The 23,345-nt window shown below is 37.1% G+C and overlaps 2 protein-coding genes across 5 annotated transcripts; both read left to right on the top strand.

The window, feature by feature from the left end:
- The first annotated feature begins 220 nt into the window (after positions 1-220).
- On the top strand, positions 221-8,865 carry LOC135168176 (uncharacterized protein). 4 transcript variants are annotated; one of them, XM_064132117.1, is made up of 6 exons: positions 221-548; positions 902-1,058; positions 1,398-1,620; positions 1,705-2,015; positions 2,514-2,765; positions 3,333-8,865. In XM_064132117.1, the coding sequence occupies exons 1-6, from the start codon at positions 481-483 to the stop codon at positions 5,355-5,357; spliced, it is 3,036 nt and encodes a 1,011-aa protein (XP_063988187.1). In that variant the 5' UTR covers positions 221-480; the 3' UTR covers positions 5,358-8,865. The 4 variants fall into 4 exon arrangements, with proteins under 4 accessions (XP_063988187.1, XP_063988186.1, XP_063988189.1 ...); XM_064132116.1 differs by having other exon boundaries at positions 1,407-2,015; XM_064132119.1 differs by having other exon boundaries at positions 1,398-2,015; positions 2,514-2,651.
- A 2,351-nt stretch (positions 8,866-11,216) lies between these two features.
- LOC135168069 (uncharacterized) lies at positions 11,217-23,344 on the top strand. The gene is made up of 3 exons (XM_064131921.1): positions 11,217-11,556; positions 15,235-15,319; positions 18,644-23,344. The coding sequence occupies exons 2-3, from the start codon at positions 15,275-15,277 to the stop codon at positions 20,309-20,311; spliced, it is 1,713 nt and encodes a 570-aa protein (XP_063987991.1). The 5' UTR covers positions 11,217-11,556; positions 15,235-15,274; the 3' UTR covers positions 20,312-23,344.
- Position 23,345: the final 1 nt, after the last annotated feature.

Here is a 23,345-nt window from a genome sequence, read left to right as displayed (position 1 = left end):
GGAATCGTTTGTAGATCAGAGATATGAAGTTTTGCTCGTTTGTACATACCCTAATCATCGAATTAAATAAATAATTAGAAATCTGGCATAGAGGTGACCTCTAGGGGTCACAGGTGGACTCCTGGCGGTCAGGTATAATGTTCCCGTCGATAGTGAAGGAATTTCACTTCATAAAAAATGGGAAAATGTGATCGTTGTCATTTCTCCTTGATACCCATGCTCCACGATTGTCTAGCTGTGTTTCAGCTGACACTCAACAGTCTCAACAACTTCCAACTTCTGGAGAAGGAGTTTATCCCGAGGGGTTGTCCCAGACAGTCAAAAATTACTTGTTATTTACCCTTCATCAATGGGAAATTGATAATAAATGGCTCTGGCTGTGGACACGATCAAATTAATTCCACAAATTGGATATTGAGTCTTTTTATTTCCAATGCGGAGAAGATTTATTGACCTGAAGAACGACATTCGTCGATTGCCATGTCAGAGAGCAGTGATTCTGAGGAGTTCTTCGATGCTGAGGATGACAGCTTTCACAGGAGTACTAGGTAAGCAAGGCCATCCAGTTAATTATTACTACTTTTACGTGATTGAGACTGTGATGTAATGGCAGTGATGTGGGGATGTGGTCGTTTGTGATTGACGACGATAACATTAGTCATTAAATCATGTGGTTCCAAAGGTCCTTCTTAAATCCTGAATATCTTCTGAATGAACGATGCAATTTTAATGAGTCTCCTGTCATTTCAAGCTTGAAACAACATCTTAAACATGAAATTAAAAAAATTCGATTTCACTCTACGAATGTCGAGATATTGGTTGATGACCATTGGTCATTGTGCCCTTATTGTTGATCACACGATTCTGCTGACGAGGATTTGATATAAATATTATCTTTCAGGCGGGGTAAAGTGAAAGAATCACCAGCAGTTGAATCACAGGGAGATGCACCTCCCACTCCAATTACTCCATCCAATGATACGGTGTTTGTTAAACCCCCGGATCCAAAACCACCAGTGGAAGCACAGAATCATGTCAACGTTAATTCCACAACAGGAGTGAGTTGAGAGTTCAATCAATTGCTCTTTTTATTTTAGATAATTTTAGATTTTGACAAAGTTCTGGTGAGAGATGACCAAAGTGAATCGGAGACATTTTATCTCATCTTAACTTCATTGCTTTTTATCTATTGTTTCATTATTTCATGTCATTTAATTGTTTGGAATGAAATAATTACATTCGATGATTATCGTTATTCTTATTCTCTAATATTTTCATGGTATCTGTTGCCCTTTTAATGGATTTTAATGGATATTCTCGAAAAATATAAAACTCGTATTTGATCCATTACAAAGTCTCCATTCAGTAGCTCAATTATCAGAATAACATGATCAAAGTATCGCCAGGATGCTGAGGATAAGCCCACTCGGCTGGAGAAGATCGTCAGTCGACGGAAATTCCGGGAACTGCGTCAACGAATGGAAACTGAGGATGACGACATTCCCATAAATAATTCACCGCCCGACAGTCAAACGTCATCAATCGAGGGTGTCTACCCAACACCCTCGAAGACCTCCCATCCCTTCAGAATAATCGAACACGACACTCTCAGCTTACAAAGTATGACATCACTTGGTAGAGTTGGAAGAATCTTAGCAGGTGGTTCTGATGCTGCATCTAGTGTTGTACCATGTGGTGTTCCAGTTTCGATGTCAAGAGAAGCACAGATCGCATCACTAGCAAACGCTCAGTCCAAAGACGATGATTCAGCATCAGGGAAAGTATCTCAATCATCGAGTGTTCTCACATTGTCCGGAGATCTTGTCCAGGAGGGATCAATCAATGGCAGATCATCAGAATATACAAAGGCCGATCCCAAAGTTATTCTTCAAGAACCCGATGTCATAGCTAGCACAAAAAATAATGGAAAGAGTATTGAGAGTCAGGAGGTGATACCTGTTGCACCACCGAGAAGAAAAAAAAAGTCGAAACCACAAACACCAACGGATCTGGCTGTAAGTCGCATTTTTTATTTATTTATTTATTTATTTATTTTTGTAAAGTCTACGGGTCGACGTTAATTAACACTTAACGTCTAACAAATGCTCTAGTTATAATTGAAAACTTTTCTATTTATTTTAAGAAACATTAATTCATGTTAAACAAATAAGTCAATTGAGATCGATAAACTCAGATGTTTCTTTATCGGCCGAACTTTTATTATATAAATAAACAATTCCCTCACGGACGGTTACTATCAATCAATTCTATCTCTTCAATTTTCACTCAACAGTTACAATTGTTTTTCTAATAGAAATTCGGTTAAAAATTGAATTTCAGCGTCAATTAATTCGCTAATTATATGAATCATTGCTAAATAATTAATTCATGTCTTGTCAAGGAGATGATGTAATAGGATCGGGGTTTAATCCATCCGAATAGATGTTACTCATTCAATAACAACGTCAGTACACCAAGTTATGATAAACAATGCAATTATCCAATCGTTTCAGCCCACCTCTGCAGAGGGATCGATGCCGGCCTCGTCACTACCAAGTCCAGCAAGTACAATTGAATCGATAACACGTGAATTTGAACATTCATTGGATATAAGATCAGCTACTAAAGGGCAATATGTCGTCAAGCCACAGGCAAGTTTCACCACAAGTAATTACGTTCTTTACTTCAAGGACGAAAAAATTCCAGTTCATTGTGATACGATATCACCCTCCAAAGGATTTTTAATGACACACCGACATGACCGGGTCAGTGTCAATTCTTTCCAACAATGCCTGTTTAAATTGTCAGTTTATTATCATTGATTATAATTTAAAAATTATTTTTCTTCCTCTAGAAAACAATTTCATTGAAAAATCTGGGCAGTGGCCAATGATATTTAATTCCTCAGGAACTTTGCATTAATTATCGGCCGATATTAATTGAAAATTCCACAGCAAATCAATAGCATTCGATTAATTTAAGACAAGGAAGTCGATTGATTGAGGACAACAATACATTAATGTCGAGTAATTTGGATAAAAGTTCAATACAAATTCAATAGAATTTATCATCGAATTGCCTAGATTTCCTTGAAATTCTCCTATTCTCGCATTTGTATGTAGAATTATTATTAGCTTCAGTAGACGTTTCGTAATATGTGTGTCAGTAGATTATTTTTTGAGTTCCAAATATTCCCCACAAATTCCCAGAAAATTGTTTAGATTCCTTTTATTGAAATTACAACTTAATTTTGGTATTTATGATAAATTAAATGGTTTCAATTCCTTGGTAACTTCCTGCACCTCATGATCATTTATTTTTATGGGCTGAAGGACGAGGATAAATCGAAAGCAGAAGGACCTTCATCAGTGGAATTGGAGAGACTGGAGAAAATCAAGGCAGAGCTGTTGAGCTTACGATCGAGCGATAAATCAAATAGTCCTATTGGATCGATATCGAGTAATAGCATTGGTCGTTATTCACTGGGTCCCCAGAGATTTCCTGGTATCAGCCCTCACAACTCAAGGGAGAGACGCAAATCGGCTGGGGATCAGGATATGGTTAAACAGCTGAATATGTTTGTGAGAACTAGAACAGATTCTGGTAAACGTTTAACTGATATGGAAATTCTGGAACAAGTAACAGTATTGAATTTGGATACGGGTGAACGAGTGCCATTGAGTATAGCCGAAGATAAGCTCCCCCAGTGCATGAATCCTCTCTCCCTTCACATAATGCGTCTCACTTCGGAGTACGTGAGTAACTCTAGTCTAGAAAAGGAGAAGGAAAGTGACGAGGAGAGTGTGGACAGTAAAATGTCGTCAATTCCTCCAGACGAAGATGTATCGGTGGGTCGTGTACGTAAGAAGACCCAGAAGTTCAAAAGATTCCTGGGCTCGACGGTCAAAAAAACAATGGACAAAGCCAAATCAATAGCCCAAGAGGTGTCCCACGCTCGTCACAAGGAAGACGTGATGGATATCGTTGACGACGTTTACCCAGGGGAGCCCCAGGTGATAAAATTAAAAGCCTCAAATTCCCACAAAGGCCCGTACGAATTTTCATGCCTACAACACGTCCAGGATCTTAGTGGTGAACACGTTGGTCCAGTCTGGTGCATGAAATTCTCGGCGTGTGGAAGACTTCTGGCAACAGCAGGTCAGGATCGTGTTCTCAGGATTTGGGTGCTGCGGGATGCATTCACATATTTTCAGGACATGAGGACAAAGTACAATGCTGAAAAAGTAAGTCCAACACCATCGCAGGAGTCTCTGGTATCGCAGCAGTCGATGGAAGATCCAAATGTTGCAGCGAGTGCTCTCAGTGAGATCGAGGGAACCAAGAGTCCCTTCATGCCAAAGCCCTTCTGCACGTACTTGGGGCACACGTCAGATCTGCTGGATGTATCCTGGTCGAAGAACTACTTTATCCTGTCGTCGTCGATGGATAAAACCGTGAGACTCTGGCACATTTCCAGGAAAGAGTGCTTGTGCTGCTTTCAGCACATTGACTTCGTGACTGCCATTGTTTTCCATCCGAAGGACGATCGGTACTTCCTGTCTGGGTCGTTGGATGGGAAGCTCAGGCTTTGGAATATTCCTGATAAGAAAGTCGCTGTCTGGAATGAAGTCGATGGACAGACGAAGCTTATTACAGCTGCCAATTTCTGTCAGAATGGAAAATTCGCTGTTGTTGGGTCTTATGATGGCAGATGCATATTTTATAATACTGATCAGTTGAAGTATCACACTCAGATTGATGTCAGATCTACCAGGGGGAAGAATTCACGGGGGAGGAAAATCAGTGGGATTGAACCCATGCCTGGGGAGGATAAGATTTTAGTCACTTCCAATGACAGTAGAATACGACTTTATGATCTGAGAGATCTTAATTTATCGTGTAAATATAAGGGATATGAGAATGTCAGCAGTCAGATTAAAGCCAGTTTTAGTCCTGATGGACAGTATATTGTTGCTGGATCGGAAAATCAGTGTATTTATATTTGGAAGACTCATCATGACTATTCAAAGTTCTCCAGTGTCAGGAGAGATCGTAATGATTTTTGGGAGGGAATCAAGGCACATAATGCTGTTGTAACTTGTGCTGTTTTTGCACCAAATCCTGATTCTATTATCAGGCAAATTGAGGCTAGAGAGCAGTGGGAGGGAAGGGATGATCCGAAAAATGGTACTGCCACTGGGGCTATTGCTAATCCAGTTGATCCTGTTGTGGAACAGCGAACAAAGGGATGTGGTGGACATGTTTTAGTCAGCGCTGATTTCAATGGGTGCATCAAAGTATTTTTGAATAAAACTAAACCAAAACACAGTTCACTACCTGCTTCGGCACTTGCCTAATTGGGGTAGTTACTGGGGGGTGGTTTTTGACGTTTTGGGGAGGGTAAGGTTACGCGTAGATCAATTCTAGGGAATTCTTTTGAAAATTGTAATGGATTTTTGGGGAACTCACAGTGGATATTATATTTAGATGATTGTAGTTTTTAAATTTTTTTCTCTGATTGTTTTTTATTTACTTTTTATAGGAGAAGGGAAAGGGGAAAATCAGAAAATTTTTCGATCGAATTTGTTGTATAAAAATGCTTTAGAAATATTTTTTTGAAATAAAAATTGTTCATAGAACTGATTTTATAAAGAAAACAGAATTTCATCTTTTTATTCATTATTATATTAAAAATATATTTTTTTAATTAATTCGAGTGTAGACATTTCCATTCAAAAATATATCGATAAAATAAGTTGCAGGGAAAATTAAATTTCGTTGATTTGCGATCATAAAATATCTTTTAAAATACAATCGATCAAAAACTATTGCAAAGTTCAATAGAAATCCAATAGAATTTTGCTAGAGAATTGACTAGGTTTTTCTACGAAAAATTTCTGTATGTGAACAATGTGTCCATTGATCATTGATCATGGTCACTTTTATTTTTTTATATTCAGTTGTGAGAAATATTTGTCCTGAGGTGTTTTTTCGTCCTATGTGAGGTGTTAGAGTGGAATGTGTTCAGTAGAAAATTGGGGGGCTTTTGGTGTTGAATTTTACAATTCTGTTCTCTTGATTTTATCACGATTATCATTGAAATTTTTCGAATTCAATAAATAGGAAAAACACCAAAATTTTATTCACCAAAATTCAAATTGATTGCCATTTCTTTTATTCTTTATAAAAATTCAATAGAATTTCTTCGAGGACGTGTTGTGTTTTTGCATAAAAAAATGCCCAATTTTTCAGAAAATAATTGTTCCACAAATACCTAATATATCGCGTTGTATCGATTCCACGCGATAAATCAATATCAATATAATATATTGCAGGTATATATTTGTAGCGCGTTCTTGAAGAATTCTATTGAATAATTATTTTATTGCATTATAAAGTTATTTAAATCGACAAAAGTAAATACAATTTCAAAGAAACTGGAAGAATTCTCTGTTGGATTATTCACTCGTGCATTAAATTACTGAAATATCTTTGTAAAAATACTTGTTTACTAAATATATTTGAAATTGTAAATATCCTATCCTGTACCCAATCACAATACCCGCTGATAATTAATAATCCTCGTTACGTTATATTGATCCAACGTGCTTTCGCATTCAATTAAATTGCGAGCTATTCTTTGCAGATCTTTCGGTGAAATTTTTAAAAATAATTCTGTTGGTTCTCTACCGATTTTTATTGGAAGTAATAAATAAATTCAGTCCTTTCTGTTTGATGTTTCAAAATCATCTAAACAAATGAAAAAAATACTATCAAAATCGTTTTGCAACTTTTCTTCATCAGAATGAATCCGTCAATCAAAAATCTGCGATATTTCCAATATAAATCGGTAAAAAAATCGGGAAAATACCGAATAAAGTGCGAGATGAATTCTATCGGAAGATTTTACACGAATAATTAATAAAGTGGTAAAAAAAATTGATAAAAAAAACTAGGAATATTGGAAATTGGAATTGTACCATCCGGTAACTAGGTACCTTCCGTTAACTGAGTTAAAAATCAGTGAAATTCCCAAAGAAGGTGAGAAATGCCTATTGAATTGTTCAGGTGCAATTCAATGATCGTAAGATTATCCTGAAATGACTTATATCCTATCCTCTATCCAAATATAATAACATCCGATAATTGAAAATTCTCGTTGCGTTGATCTAAGTCAGTCCTTTCGCATTATCTTGCAATCCTCTTCCCCACTCAGTAATTAACGCTACCCAGCACATGGTTAATCCACCCTTAATTACCAAAAAAAAATATTGAAGTGCAGAAAGAAACTTTTGTTCGAAAGTGTCCACGAATGTAAACAAATGTGTAATATATGAGTCAAAATGGTTTGATAATTGACAATAAGGATCTCTCATAAATCGCAAAATAGACGTATGTTCTTTCTTTTGTAAAATGTCATATCGGAAGTCATTCGAGTGCCTATTATTTTCCGGTCACATCCGAGGGAGTAATTATCCCTCGCACGGGGAGAGAAAAATCCAGTAAAAATTACCACGCCATTTGGTAATCGTCTTGTGTTTCGTTCCGTAAATACCGTACCGTAGACGTTATCGGGTACAGAAAAATTAATCAACTGTTATTTAATTTCGAGGGCTAAATAAGTTTTGCAGTAAACACTGGACAAAAGTTACTGGGGGGTAGAGAGGGTAATTTTTCCCGGAGGATTTACCAAACGGTACAGTAATTTTTACAGCGTTTTTTGTCACACTTTTTATTCAAATTCTGCGAAGAAATACTGTAACGTGATTCAATCATGGAGAGATGAATTTTTAATGAATTGTGTATATTGTTACACGCGCTATCTTGTCAATTAAATTAATTGCATTGGATAAACATCCGATTGCATATTGAAATTGTGTATTAATAAAATGGCTGTCGGATGCGGTATGGAAATTGCGAGAATCGTAATCTTATCCTGAAATGAAAGAAATGCTTCTTCGGAATCGTGTTTTTTTGAAAAAACTTAATTAACAGAGAGAAAAAAATGATAAAATAGTGCAAAAATAATTTTTACAAGGCCTGAACGTGAATGAATGCAGACGATGTGCAGGAGAACCTCTACGGGATGTTCTGGGAAGGAATTTAATCGATATTTGAGGATTTTCTTGTCGATTTGAAAATGGTACTTCATTTGGAAGGGAAACAGTATTTTTGCAATATCACTTTTTCTCTCGGTGAAGAAAAATCCAGCGCAGACGTCGGGAAATTCTATCGAAATTGTCTGAAAAAAATTGCAAATTGTCTGGGGATTTTTTCAAACAGAAATCTTTAGTTCAAAATATTTGATAAAGATAATTGGTAAATTTTCGTTAATAAGATTTTACCATAGAATTCGAGATTGTCAGATTTTTAGGAAATTAAATGAATAAAAAATTTTCTGTGGTTGCGCTGGATTTTTCTATTAATTTTTTTCATAAGTTTATGGGAGAATAATCTGCTGTCAGTGTAAATAGGAAAATTAATACAGTGTGAAAGAAATAACTGAGGCGGGGGATCTAGTTATATAAAAAATTGCAATAAAAAACAGTAAAGAAAAAGACGAATAAATTATTGATATAAAATTGTGTAAATGAATACTGTAAATATATTTTCAATGGCATTAGTGAGATATGCTTAGCTATTGTTAAAGATAATATTCACCATTCCGCATACGGGAATGCACAAATTGTTTTCAACAAATCCAAGGACATGATTATAGGAAAATTGAAAATTTCATGAGCTCAGTGAACTCATCCTGAATGAACCTGTACAATTTAACGATGGTAATAATGTCTGCATCATATGTTAAATCAATATTAATTTTTGTTTTGTATAGGGTAAAATATACTGACCAATAAAAAAGAACTTGGCTTTGTATTTGTTACCCCGAAATGTCAGAGGAGTTCAAGTCAATCGTGGCAACAGTTTTGGGACTGAAAGACCCAATGGGACGATTTAACACAAATAATTCATAAAGTGATAACAAAAATTAATAAAAAAATATTATAAATTGAAATTTGGATGGAATTAAGATGTGGTTAAGGATCAGAACCTTTTTCGCATCTAGAGGAGCCGGAAAACGCTGGTTTACGCACTCGGTACCGGAAACTGGACGCCGTCCGGGAACGGGGCACCGCCCGAAAACTAGGTCGAATTTTTTTACGATTTTTGACAAAAATTCAAATTTATTTTTATTTTATCTCTAAACAACTTTGGACATTTTTCAAGTCGAATAGTCATCAAAACCATCAATATTTTGGTCAGTTATTGAATTTCACGTTTCATCCGCAAATCCTGGAGCTCGTGAATGTCTAATAGAACGACCTTTCACGCACATATTAATGTAAAATCATCTTAAAATCTATTTTGACGATCTTGACTCTTTGATGTCACTCAAATGCGCTCACTTGACATGGTTACTCTTGCACTCGACATCCGTGACTTCACGTCCCAACGCCTTTTAACTGGCTGTAGGTCATTTGCGCGTGTGGCCTACGAATGTGTATAATGATATACGACTCGCGACTGTTGGCGGTAGGTCGGTCGGTCAGTCGGCCGTCACTACTCGCTGGCCTGTGTTGTATATCCATGAAATTCTTCCTGGGTTTTTTGAATTTTTTTGAGGTTTTTTCTCACCGCATTATCGAGGTGAACACGTGTTTCTGGTGAAAATTTCGAAATAACGCATCTTGAGTACTTAAGTACAGTTTCATGATGAAAAATTTGAAACACGTTCCTTGACATTTTTTTTTTCCCTGAAATTTTTCAAGTCTTTGAACTCTTTTTCAAGTCCATTAATTATGAATAGAGAAAACCTGAATTGTAAAGACATTCTCATGACAAAATTTAAAATGAAATCGTCGGAATGAATATGAAGAGGATTACGAAATATCGAGGAAGATAAATCGTGGTTTATTTAATTTAATTTGAATGTTTATTCAATTTTAGTATTTTTTTATAGGCTGACCGATAAGTTTGTTATTAGAATATTATTTATGGTAGAAAACCCTCAGAATTCAGTAAATAAATGAATTTTTATTTACAATTATGTTCATTTGAAGCCACATTCGACCTTCCACATTTCATTAAACACTTAACTTATTTACTAATGACTCGATCATAAAATAATTACCAGAAAAAATTGTTTTCAATGGATTTGTTGATCGACGTCGCAATATTCCCGCGCAGTCCTGAAAGTGAGAGTTATAACTATCGCTAAATGTAATACTATTCCTCCGGTCTTTCCGCAAAATGAAAGTACATCGCGAGAATATTCCCTTAAAAACCCATTCATTTAATGATCAATGAAAATTATGGGTTAAATAATCCTTTGATGAATTCACCTAATTTATTACCGAAAATGAGTACATCACACTGAGAAAAAAATTAATTCGTCAAATAATTCGTCATTTACTTGAAAGAATTATCTATTTATCAAAAATTATAATTTTTGGATTTAGTCATTCCCAAAGGATCTCAATCATCTTTCAATGATGACACGTTCCCCAAAATTCGAGATCAGGACTTGAGGCTGTCTCGAGGTGTCCTCTAGACTTCTAACCCTCATTTTTCCCCTAAAACTTGGGGATGAACATCTGTTCCTAAACGAAAAACTATTATAAGGGAATAAAAAATAAGTGCAGCAGACTTTGAATCCTAAAGTCCTCATGAAAATATAAAAAAAAAAAGAAATCAAAGGGTGAAATCTACTTCGTTCTAAATCCTAATTTATGAAGGGCAGTCACTCATTTTTCCCTACCATAAGGACCTCTTCGACCCACTTCTGTTTCTCCTTTGACGACTCGTTGGAATTTGGAATTTTTTTTCCCCAGAGCTCAGAAAATTTATTACTTTCAACTGTTGGTTTAAAAAAAAAATTGTTTAAGCCCGAACCCCTCCCTTTCCTCAATTATTTACATTATCATCTCAATTATTTATTTCCATTACTAGATTTTTTTTGCACTCCTCGAATTTTCTACTTCGAGGAACTCAATATTTAGCAAAAAAAAATTTTTTTGTGCTCGTGCAATACACGAGCCTTTGCCGGCCTTTTTTTTATTACTGAGCTCGAGTAATTCAGTAGTGAGACTCATTGAGCTGCGTAAGGGGTGGTGGAATGTCGCCGAAACAGCTAACAGAGATATCGTCTCGTGCGTGTTGCCCATTGCCATCACATTGAGGGAAGACCTATATAACTGTACCATCATGTCTGGGTCAGGGGGAGGGACATTGCGACGTTATAGCATACACTTGGTATATCGAACAGGTGTATACCATTCTGACTCGACCACTTACCGCGTGAACGCATCATCATCACATCGGGAATTCCACCTGATTTGATCATCACTTCATATCAAATCTTAGTTTGCAACGCGCTAGACAATCAGCGTTGCTTTTCCATTTTCTCGTGAAGTTGTTCTGTGATTATACCGATTGCCCCAGCAAGTTTTAACTTAAAGAGAGCTTTATTATTCGAGGGAGTTGGTGTGACAGTGTCACGTGAAAATCAGTGAAGTGACTGACAATTATCACGTGCTGGAGATCGACCAGAAATTGGTAACTCAATTGATTATTTTTATTAATCGTGATTTTTTTAATTTTTGGTCTTTTTTATTTTATCTCTGTTCTAAACATTTTTTAAAATATTTCTTTATTGATTTGGATTTGTTATTTGGTTCTGTCATCGTAATAACAATCAGGACTTCCGAAGGCTGTGACACGTGCACTCAATTCTAATTCAGTTAAATTTTGGACGTGAAATTATGTTCAAAAAAGTATCAGTTAATTCAAGAAAAAATTAAGTCATTGAAAAAATAAATAAAATTAGGAAAGGATTAAACTCCTCCTGTTTAATTAGGAAATTCACAGCTCCCGCGATAACGGGGATAATGATAATAATGATTATGATAAGGGGTCCGTTTTACCCCAGTCTCTCCTCCCAGTTCACAGATAATTTCTTGTTTGGTTGATTTCAAAAATTTTGAGTGATTCCTGAAGTCAATTGTCCATTTCAAAAATCTAATTTGTTTAGAGTCTGTGACTAATTAGGGATTAGATACTTATATAGATATAGTTATGATTTAATTGGGGTTCATCTTAAATTAGTCCCCATTTAATAGAATGGATAAGTGATAAGTGTTAATGCTGTTATCACCATTTTCCAATGTCATTAAGACGTCACGTCGTCGGTTAAGATAATTCTTAAGCGCTAATTTTATCCCAAATTACTGGCGATTTTAGTATTCATAAAAAGCAGTTTTCTCTTTCAAACGGGATAAATCATTAGTTGTGCCCCAATAACAAAATTGTCTGACCCCCATCGTATTCCAGAGATGTGCGGGTTGTACCTGGTCGTTATTTTTAATCCGTTATTCTTCAAATCAAAAAATAACGAGCATTCAAACCGACAAAAAAAATTGCCAACAATTAATTTCTACCAGAAAAATATTTATTTTTTCAAGAGCTCATTTTCATTAAATTTCGTTTATTTCAATTAAACTCTGATATTTTATAATTCTTTTCACCAACAATAATAACCAATAATTTTATTTCAATAGTTATCGCCATTTTTTCAAAATATTCCCTTACATTTTTCTTTTTTAAACTAAAATTTAATTTTAGACCAAAATCAATATTATTCAGATTCAATAATCAATGATTAATATATTTGTTTTTGTCGGTAGTACGTGTGACTTGTTCGTGTGCAGAATTGCCATTTAATAGCTGTAATTTATGCAAACCATTTACCACGCTTAACGACCCATGTCACGTATATTCTTCTATTAGTGAAGCTCTTCGGCGCCACCCACGTGTGTTGATGTCCTGGAGGCAACTCAATTAACAGAACAGGAGTATCGGAGCCGTGAAAATTTTCAGGTAGATGAGGAAAAAATTCTCGTGGTTAGGTCGCATACATATTTAGGCCAATGACAACCGTTATGTGTATTTGGCAGAGCGCCCATTCCACACGCGTCAGCTCGATGCTGGGTTAATACACGTGTATCGATGGCTTTGACATCGATCATGAGATTGATGTCTGGGTGGTCGAGGTGGAGTTTTATTCCATTTCGGAGGAACCGGTGGGGTTTTTCGAAACACTGGAGATCATTTTAGGGACATTACTGCGATAAAACATCGACATACCTCATTAATTTGTGAGGAATTCCGTTTTATTCGATTAAATTTCAATTACATTAATTATATTATTACGGGTCGATGGGGAAATTATTATCGGTCGATTTTAAAAATCGATATCGAGTCAAAGAACGAAAGAATTGAATTTATGGAAGGAAATGGGAATTTTATTTATTCTCTCGCCTCATTAATTAATAAATAAATAGTAAATCATAGGAAAAGTTCAAAAGTAACTGTGTCAATTCGGTTTAACAAATTTTTAAAAAATAAAATTGGGGATTTGAGAGACAGATGGGGATAGGGGTTGAATCAAGTAGTAAAATAGACGATGTGTTCAGAATTTTCGCCGGTAATTTTTTATGGGTTTTTATTGTTAATAAATTGTGGTATCTTTCCACTGATCAACTAAGTGACAATCTCAAAGGTATTTTGCCATAAAATATTTATAATAGTGCATAACAATTAATTTTATGAAAAGATTTCAATTCTTTTAAAAAAAAACGAAGCAATAATAATTATTTTAATTCCCCCTCGACATCAGCAATTAATGAAATTATTTAATCACAGAATATAAACAAAAATACTATACTCCTTCCTTGAAGGCCATCGACTCCGCACGAGACCTCAATAATTATTTAAAAAATCACCTAAAATTTGAAAAAATGCTGAAAGAATCAAAAAAATATCGCTTTCAATTTATTTCTTAATTTTCCAAATTAACAATATTATTACTTCGCCAGTTTAAACGTCACGAGTGTAAATGCCACCTGATAATCTTCCCTCCCCTTAAAAAATAAATTATCATAAAATATTTCTCCTCCTCCTGTCCCCGTTTCTAAACAATCACATCATAAACAACCGCATTTATAAAAGTTATCAATCGCGAAAAACTCTCTACACGAAGAATCAATGAAGTAATGAGGTAATTTAACTCCGAATGAATAAAAAAAGAATGAAAAGGACATTCATTAAAATCACCAAATGAAAGTTATTGATAACCTCCCGATTATTTCCAAATCTCACGTGTTTGACAGTTCAATAAAATCGGCTCAATCGTTAATTCAACAAACGTGAGATTCCAATCGCTTCCAAATGCCTTGTGCACTCACACTCGTACGCAAAAGCGGATTGTTAAGTGTTGAATTAGTGGGCCACGTGTTTCATATGTCAAATGCAACAAGTGATTCTCAGGTGGTGGATCAGAGGTGTCACACATGTGTGCCTAGACCCACTTTACTAAATTTTCTATTGTCTAGGACCCTCTCCTGGCCTCTTACCCCCTCCTCCAACCAATACGATGCACAAAATCTCATCTCCATTCTCGGCGAGTTTTTTTTTTACTCTTCGCGACGAAAAATAACGGCGTATCATGGAATTTGGGACGGGTATCGGCTTATGTAGAGAGCTGAGGACGGGGCGACCGCGCCCTACTACATCGCCGACGAGCTTCACCAATTGTCGATTCCAGTAAAAGCTGCGATGCGATAAATGATGATCAAACATAGACGATAGATCAATCGTTGACTTGCTAATGGCGAAGGGGAGAGAATATTCAGTTGAAATTAAGGAAATTGGGTTTTCCCCGACTGTGGGATTGGGAAATTTTAGGGGAGAGTATTGCAGACTGAGAAAAATGTCAGTCATATTTTCTTATTGTTGTTAAATATTTTTAGCAAAAGAAATTTTTTTTTTTGTTGGAACTTTTAACAGAAGATTGTGATGAAAATTATGGTGTGTTCGGGGAAGATTTTGGCAGAATTGTTTTTTTTATTGAATATTTGTTTATGTGTATTGCAAAATGGGTATATTTATATTACCATTAAGAGTCCATAACATTTGTTGACGAGTGTTCGTAAGTAAATAAATTTACTTGTTTTTTCCCCAAAAAATGGAAAGCATAAATTTATTAATTTCGCATTAATTTAAGTGATAACAGACCATAATTACCGCGATGTCCCCATAATCGTGAAGCTGTTAATGGCTCATAAAGATCAATGACTTTGAGAATTAACTCTGATCAACGGGAATGAGATGTTAATTAAAATCGAGATCGCTCGTTCTCGTGTTGACACTTAATTTTATGCGCACGTTATGTTTCAGGATTTGGAGATTACCAGGTCATCGTGGACGCCAGGGCGGAATGCGGTTGTACAGTCTGATCTTGGTCTATCTCCTTCTTGGAGGGGTGAGTATTCATCCCATGCACGAGCTCCTCCCTAATTTATTACTTTTATTTATCTCCTTTTGTCACGAGACCTAAAAATGGGAAATCATTAGTCGCATTTTCCAGTTAAAATTTTTTTTTTAAATACTGAATATTTTTCTTAATGAATAGCAATTAAATAGTTTAAAATTAGATCTGATGGTTGTTAAAATAAATTGTTGCATACCCTCATTATTTTTTTTTATGTCTCATTTATAGAATAATTTATTGAATAATTTATTGAATTTATCGAATAATTTATGGAATTGAAGCCTTAAACGTATTCTCCATCTTCATCAAATACTATCCCCCCTTCATTTCCTTCTTTCACTATTTTTAAAAATTCATCTCCCCCAAAGGAATCCTCCCTTACTCCACTCCTAACTCTCCCCTCTAAGACGCAACATCTTTTCAAGTTTCGAGACAGAAAAAAAAAATAAACCCCCAATAACCAGCCGCTCGTGTCTTCACTCCTCCCAATTAAAAACTACCACGTCCTTCCATCGAAATACAAAAAAATATTAAAAAATTTATTTGTTGTTTATTCCCCAAAATAAAAAAAAAACGGAATGAATCGTTTGGATGTTCATCATCTTTATCTCGTATCTATCAAGAAGATGAAAGTTCTCAAATAACATATTATTCACTGATCTCCGGATATCCTTCCACCAGACGCGTCGGCGCATAAGCTTTTTGCCTTTCATGAATGGATCCCTCGTTTAAAAAAAAAAAACACGAAGGCGAGTGATTCGAGGAGAAGCAGATACGGTCGCGAGACGTAATTACTGCATTATAACCCACATATCGCGACCGTGCGAGACAGACGGATGGGTAGGGAGGTACACCAGCCAATGCCGTTATACCCCGGTGCTAACTTGACCCAGAGCTAAGGGCGACGCACGAATACAGAGACGAATACCACATTGCCGGTTGCTCCTTTTTTTATCCCATTGCTTTTTATAGGTATAGCCCCTAGTAGGGCATGCATCGCGCGATGGTGCACCAGTCGATCCCGATTGTATGTGTAGGTTTTTACCAGAGTCATTGGAAAGGGCCTTATGACCCAGCGAGCACTCAAACGAGAGCAGTTGGAAAATATTGGAATTTAAAATTTTGAATTCTCGGGAATTCGCGGGCGAGCAGTTGTCGGATATTTTTAAATTTATGGAATTGTTGTAAAAAGTTCTTAGAAAAGGGGTGAGTATTTTATAATGAGGGGTCGTGGGGCACTGGGGGGTTGTTCTAGCGTCTCTCTAAGGGTGGGAAGTTCGAATGACGTAGATCGAGAGAATTGTCGGTGTATAGATCATCCAAAGTGGGTAAAAAGGGTGGAATTTTCAGGTGACATTTGTCCCAACCCTCGATTCGGTCGATAAAAAATTATAATAAAATATTTTATGTCCTCGAGATCCTTCGATATTCGTCGACAGCTGGCCAGGATTCAAAATCGATTTGACCTGGTTTATCTAGTGAACAAATACATGAATTATTAATTAACCCCGAGGCATCCGAATTTTAGAGAAATCATAAATTTCTGGGGGAAAACTGATTTTTGAAAAATTTTAAAATCGATTGATTCGGTCGCGATAATTTGAATATTAATTTGGTCACTTTTGGGTGACATCTGATTTTGGAAAAATAATAAAATCGGTGGACTCAGCAGCGAGACTTTGATGATAAATTTGTTCACAAGATCATTAAAATTTTGCAAAACTTCTGCTGAGGAAAAAGATAAGTGAAACAAAAGGGAGAATGAAAATTGTTCTTCACGTGCATTAGACAAGTTTTCTCCGTTTTCCTCGTAACTTGAGACCGTCTCGACGGGACTGTCGAGGCACTCACATACATAAATCATTCATACAAGGCGATCGTATATGAGAGAATGAATGGACGGACGAAGAGTATCCGAAAGAACATGGATTGGATGGAGGGAAGTTGTACAGTTTGTTCCATTTTCCTCATTAGTCCATCAGAAAATTATCCCTAATTTTTTCCACACGTCCCCTCCCTAAATAATTAGCAGAGCATTTTTTTAATCAGTGAAATATCAACGCTTAGCCTGATGGCCAAGTATTGACTGGGTCGTTAGCACTCTCATAGTGATTAATTAATTAGTTCCCATGGGAAGGAGAATTAGACTTTTTTACGGCATGAGAAACCCATTTAAAAGGGTTTATTAGTGAATACGTAAATGTAATAATCAACGTACAGTAGAGAAACGTAATGAGCACAGCTATAAACCTGTCGTAATGACTGAGGATTATTTTCACTTGTAATTCAATTTCCTTTCGAATTAACAAGCAATTATTATTAAAATTACTAAAAAGAAAAGGCAAAAAACAAAAATAAACGCTCTACATAAAAATAAATAAATAAATAATTTTATTAGACATTTCAAAAGGTTTCAAATTCCATCAACGATTTTAATCAACAAATTAATTGAATATTACATTTGATCTCTAAATAATTCACTTTCTATTTGATAATCCCTTTATTTTCATAAACAAAATTTTTTTTAAAATAGATATGCCGGCGAGATTGTGAAAAAAATTGCTCGCGTTAGTTGAAAAAAATCTTCAGTATTTTTCCATCAATAAAAACCAGCTTGATTAGTCCGATTATTATTGTACAGGTGGGTATGACATATTTTTTGGTTGACCTCGAGAGAGTATTGGAAGTTGTCCGAATGACCTGCGGCCAAAGACATGGCCCGTTATGCCCGAGGGTCACGTGTGACGTAATCGTTGAAGAGACTGCCTGTGCTCCTATTCCAGCATGTTCGTAAACTCCTCCCCCTTTTCTTCGTATTCTGTCATTTTTTTTTCGTCACGTCTCACGTGCATTTGTCTCATTTCCTCTCCTCACTTCATTCCTATTCTCAGTATTCACCAACAACAGGTTCAATTCATGGCGCTGACGGAAAAGTGGTGGAATCAGGAACTATAAATTTGATCGGACGAGAGGGGATTCCCCGTTTGGCGCGGGGAACCCCGGGAATTAGAATAATTTACATTTTCGATAGACGAAAAGTCAAGTGATTAGTTTTAATCGTTTTTTCTTTTTTTATGGAACGAAAAAGAAAGTCAGAAGTCAAATTACTGATTAATAAATTTATTTGTACGGATTCATTGGAGTAAAATGACAACTCAAACAACTTTTCATTTTATTTATTAAATATGTGACAGTTTGATAAGACATCGACATGAAATTTATTCGTAATTAAAAAATGTTAAGCTGACTATTAATTAATGGAACCCTATTTTTACCATTCACCTGTCTCACAATTTTTTATCCCTCACATTTCAGACAACGAGAGCAGAGGAGGTCGAGGTGATAGAAGCGATAACCGGTGATGACAGTCGAAACGATAATTCCGCCCTGAGTCGTCCGGACAGTGACGCCAACCCCTCCGACCAACTGGCACTGGAGTCAATGGGTGACAAAGAAAACGCCGCGAGTTCCTCCTCCACTCAATACAACAAAAACAGTGGCCTACGTGGCCACCAGCTGTCACTACCCCCACCGCGGATAAACCTGGGTCCATCTCACCAGAGTGTCGCCTACCATGGTCCACCTCCACCACTTCCTGGCAAAGCAACAGCCCAAACCGAGGCAATGGACAAGATCTTCACGACAGGCAGCGGATCAGGTGGCGATATCTGGCCAGCATCAACACCTGACATGCCAAAAATTATTTCCCTCGATGTCAAGTGCGAGAAAAACCTCATGAAAGTGTATCTCGAGTTTGACAAACCGTTCTACGGTATTGTCTTCAGCAAAGGTCACTTCAGCAATCTCAACTGCATGTACCTCCCGGCAGGACTTGGCAGGACATCAGTCAACTTTGAAATTGGAATTCACGCCTGCGGTACCTCTGGCAACACTGAAAATGGTCTCTACGGTTATGGAGCTGAATCAGGATCAGGAACCTACTTCGAGAACATCATTGTCATTCAGTATGATCCGCAGGTGCAGGAAGTCTGGGATCAGGCGAGAAAGCTCCGCTGCACGTGGCACGATTTGTACGAGAAGTCAGTGACATTCAGACCCTTCCCCGTGGACATGCTGGACGTGGTCAGAGCTGACTTTGCTGGTGACAACGTCGGCTGTTGGATGCAGATACAAGTTGGCAAAGGGCCCTGGGCATCCGAGGTATCTGGTCTCGTCAAAATCGGCCAGACCATGACGATGGTACTGGCCATCAAAGACGACGAGTCCAAATTCGATATGCTGGTCAGGAACTGCATGGCTCATGACGGAAAACGTGCGCCGATTCAGCTCGTCGATCAGAAGGGCTGCATCACCAGGCCCAAGCTGATGTCCAGGTTCACCAAGATCAAGAACTTTGGAGCTAGTGCATCCGTCCTGTCGTACGCCCACTTCCAGGCCTTCAAATTCCCAGATTCCATGGAGGTCCACTTCCAGTGCACCATTCAGATTTGCAGGTATCACTGTCCTGATCAGTGCTCGGAGACAGGGGGTATTGAGCAGGGGCCAGGTTTCCTGGAGAACCATCATCCAGATGTGGGGTATGGGCTGCCTCCACCGCTGCCCCTCGACGCTTATCTCCAGGCGATTGGTCCTGGAGGACCGCGAGACGAGCGGAGGAGGAAGTCCAGGGATATTGGGCAGAAGGGACCTCTCAAGAACATCGGGGTCAACAGGGTCATCAGGGTCGTCTCCACTGGAGACTTGACGTTTGCCATTGATGAGAGCAAGGAGGAGTCCACGTTGGACACAACACTTGTCTTTCCAGTTAGGGAGACAGCTCCTGGCTCCACCATGATCTGCATGACAACACCTGGTTTTGCCATCACTCTGATCATTCTTCTTGCTGTGCTTCTGATTTCTTGTGTGCTGTCCGCTTATCTTTGGATTCGTTTGAGGCCCTTCGCGAGGAACAAGGCCCTGTCGAATGCTTCATTCACGGCGCAGCCGAAGCTCAATCAGCCAAAAATGTGCTTTTATTCTTAGCTTTAAGTCCTCCCAGACGAATTTTATTGTTTTGTTACCGAACGCACTGGGGAGATGTTCTACGCGTTGGATATTCTCGTTTGTGATCCTTAAATTAATTCTGAGAGATCTTCAGAGGATCTGATAATTCTACTTGGAGATTCCTGGTTCTTCGATGGAGATTGTCGTCCGTCGAAGATCTTCGAAAATTCTTCAGGGGAATCATCGCAAGATCTTCGGAAGATCTTTGGAAGACTTTGGATGGTATTATCCAAATTTATAAAAAGCTCTCTTTCGAATATATTTTAATCCCCAAATTGTCTTCTGAAGATCTTTCGAGGAGTCTTTTGGGGTCATCAGCGAGATCCTCGAGGATCCTTCTGATTTATGACAGCTCTTCGATATTTTTTTCACGTCAGCAATTTTACTTGCGATGTCAATGGAAAATGACACAAACGCGTACAACATTTTCGTAGTAATGATTTAATGTCTATGGGATGATTAGTTCTACCTCTTTTCGGTGGGAAAGCCCTGTGAATATCGTGACGTACGTGTTACACACCACAGGCCAACCAACGTACACTGCCATGAGCACAATTTCATGTAACAACGTGTAAGTGGATGTACGTTTATGCATTATCAATGACATATTGTACCATTGATATTCTCCTGTTGACTACGTGTATACATATGCACATAGGGGCATTGTGAAAATAACTGTCGTTTGATGGGGTCAGTGAGCCAATTGTGTCGATGGGATACAGTAAATAAATAGTTCCTTCGATTAACAGTCACAACTGAGGAGTGAATGATCTTGGTGATGGATGGGAAATTTTAAGTAGGTTTAGGACGATGTTCAGCGATATGTTGTGACTTTATGACTTCACGGTTTACTAAAGAATAAGAAGTAATCGAGCAACTGAGATTTCGATGAATTGCGTGGGAAAGCCGATGACCCCTCACGTCTTCAATGTATTGAGTGATTCGAACAAATTATGATCAGCCGTTTGGGCAAATTTATTGCGATTAAGGTGTACATCCATTTTTGCGAATCTCTGATGCTTTAGGTATAGAAAGGATTATTTATTATTTTTCACAGTTAAGTTCTGTGATTGCTGAATTTTTAGGGAATTCATTGGGATGATGGAACAGAGGTTCCATGAGTTTTTGGCCGGAGGACTTTTTTGTAGCTTTTTTTATCTGGAGAAGTTTCTTGTTTTGTAGGTTCAATTAGATAGATTGCGAATTGCAGGGAATTGTTGTTTGCAGGGTCTGGAGGAGGGGCAGTTTGCTCATTTGAGATTGGAATGTCTACTTGCCTCGGTTCCTTGAAACTGTTCCAAGATTTTGATGTAATTTTACTGCGGATGTGGTATTTCTCTGTTAATTTTTCGAAGTAATTGGAGGCTTTCACCGCCACAAAAAATTTCCTGATTTTGGGGGAGAAGTGACTCATTTTATCGTTCCCACATTAAATTTTTTTTCATTAGTGATCACTCCTAATTGATATCATTTCAACAAACTATTATAACATCTTACAAAGCTGAACACTTTATTTAAGAATTCTAAATTCCAAAAAAAGCTAATTTAGGACTGAAGTTTCTCGTTTTAATTATTTTTCGACGAATTTCTCCCTTTTCGAGCTCATCAATTTCGCTAATTTTTTTTTCTCCCTCCGGATGCTGTTAACCTCCAGAAGATGTTGATCGATATCGATTAGCACAGCACCGAACCGTACTGCGACCTTTAAACAAGATATTTCTCTGAAAATTTCGAGGAAGTGGTCGCCTGTGACCCCAGTGGGGATTCAGCCGCCGATAAATCCTCACCGTTGGCTCCCAAAGTGCATCGATGATAAGGCCAGTATCGTGCCACTTTTTCCCATGCACTTTTGAAATTATCCCGCTCCTCATTCCATAATGAAACCGTGCAGTCGAAAAGATCGACCGCCTATAAAGAATCCGATCAATAAACCACGTGTACACGTTTACCATGTAATTCCCGCAATATTCCTTCAGACGAACGAAAAAAAATTGTGTACAGGGGCGCGTGCGTGCATATTACACATCACATTGATGAGTAAAAATACATATACATTTATACATAACACAAGTACGCCTAATTTGCGTTATTAGCATACAAATTGCGGGATGAGCAGATAAATCGCTCCAAGGCTGACGGTGAGGGACCGTTATTCGGACGTAAAAAAAAAAGGAAAAGGTCTGGGAACGGAGGCAACTCATTTGAATCACTCTTTAATGGGCCAATTTTTACGATGAAATATGTGGGGAATTCGACAACAATAATTGTGAAATAATTGACATTGTTAATTTTTAAGATTCGCTCAATTCTAGAGGTAATCGTAATCTGCAGTTAAATTAATTAAGCGGATGTCTCATGTATTTGTTGATTATGTAGCCACTGGAATAAACGAAATTATTTTGGATTTTAAAATGAGGGAAATGGACTTTCATTAGAGACGTCTGACTCACACCGGATGGATCTACTGATTTTACGGTGGGGAAAATCGATTTATTTATGCATTAATTCTGGTTATTTTTTTACACGGTAGTTCATACCGTGGGAATAAGTGAGCTTGAGGGATCAGATGAACCGGAGATGGCGGTCAAAATAATTTTTTTTGTTAAACAATTGATTTCACTGAGAAATCGAATAATTTTGGTTTCAAAAAAGCTGAACGTTAGAAAAATCAAGTAACAATCGTAAATTGTTAGATCTCTAAAATATTTTGAAAGACCACAGCCAGGATTTTAGCCATAAATAAGATATAATTGTTGTTAATAATTGAATATCTCAATTTTCGAATATTCCAAACAATTTTAGCGAAAAATTGAAAATGGGAATAACAGCGAAATGAATGTAATAAAATTACGAACCTCACAGATTATTTTGGTGCTTAACTGTTAGATCTGTACATCTGTTGAATAATTTATTATACGAATGTACTTTTATAACAAATTACTGTTATTTTTATATTTATTTATTTATTTTCCACTGTAGAGTACTGAAAATCAATAAAAGAGACCACAATCAT

Source organism: Diachasmimorpha longicaudata, chromosome 12 (genome assembly GCF_034640455.1).
Source record: "Diachasmimorpha longicaudata isolate KC_UGA_2023 chromosome 12, iyDiaLong2, whole genome shotgun sequence".
Classification (NCBI taxonomy): Eukaryota; Metazoa; Arthropoda; class Insecta; order Hymenoptera; family Braconidae; genus Diachasmimorpha; species Diachasmimorpha longicaudata.
This window is presented reverse-complemented; position numbering and strand designations above follow the sequence as displayed.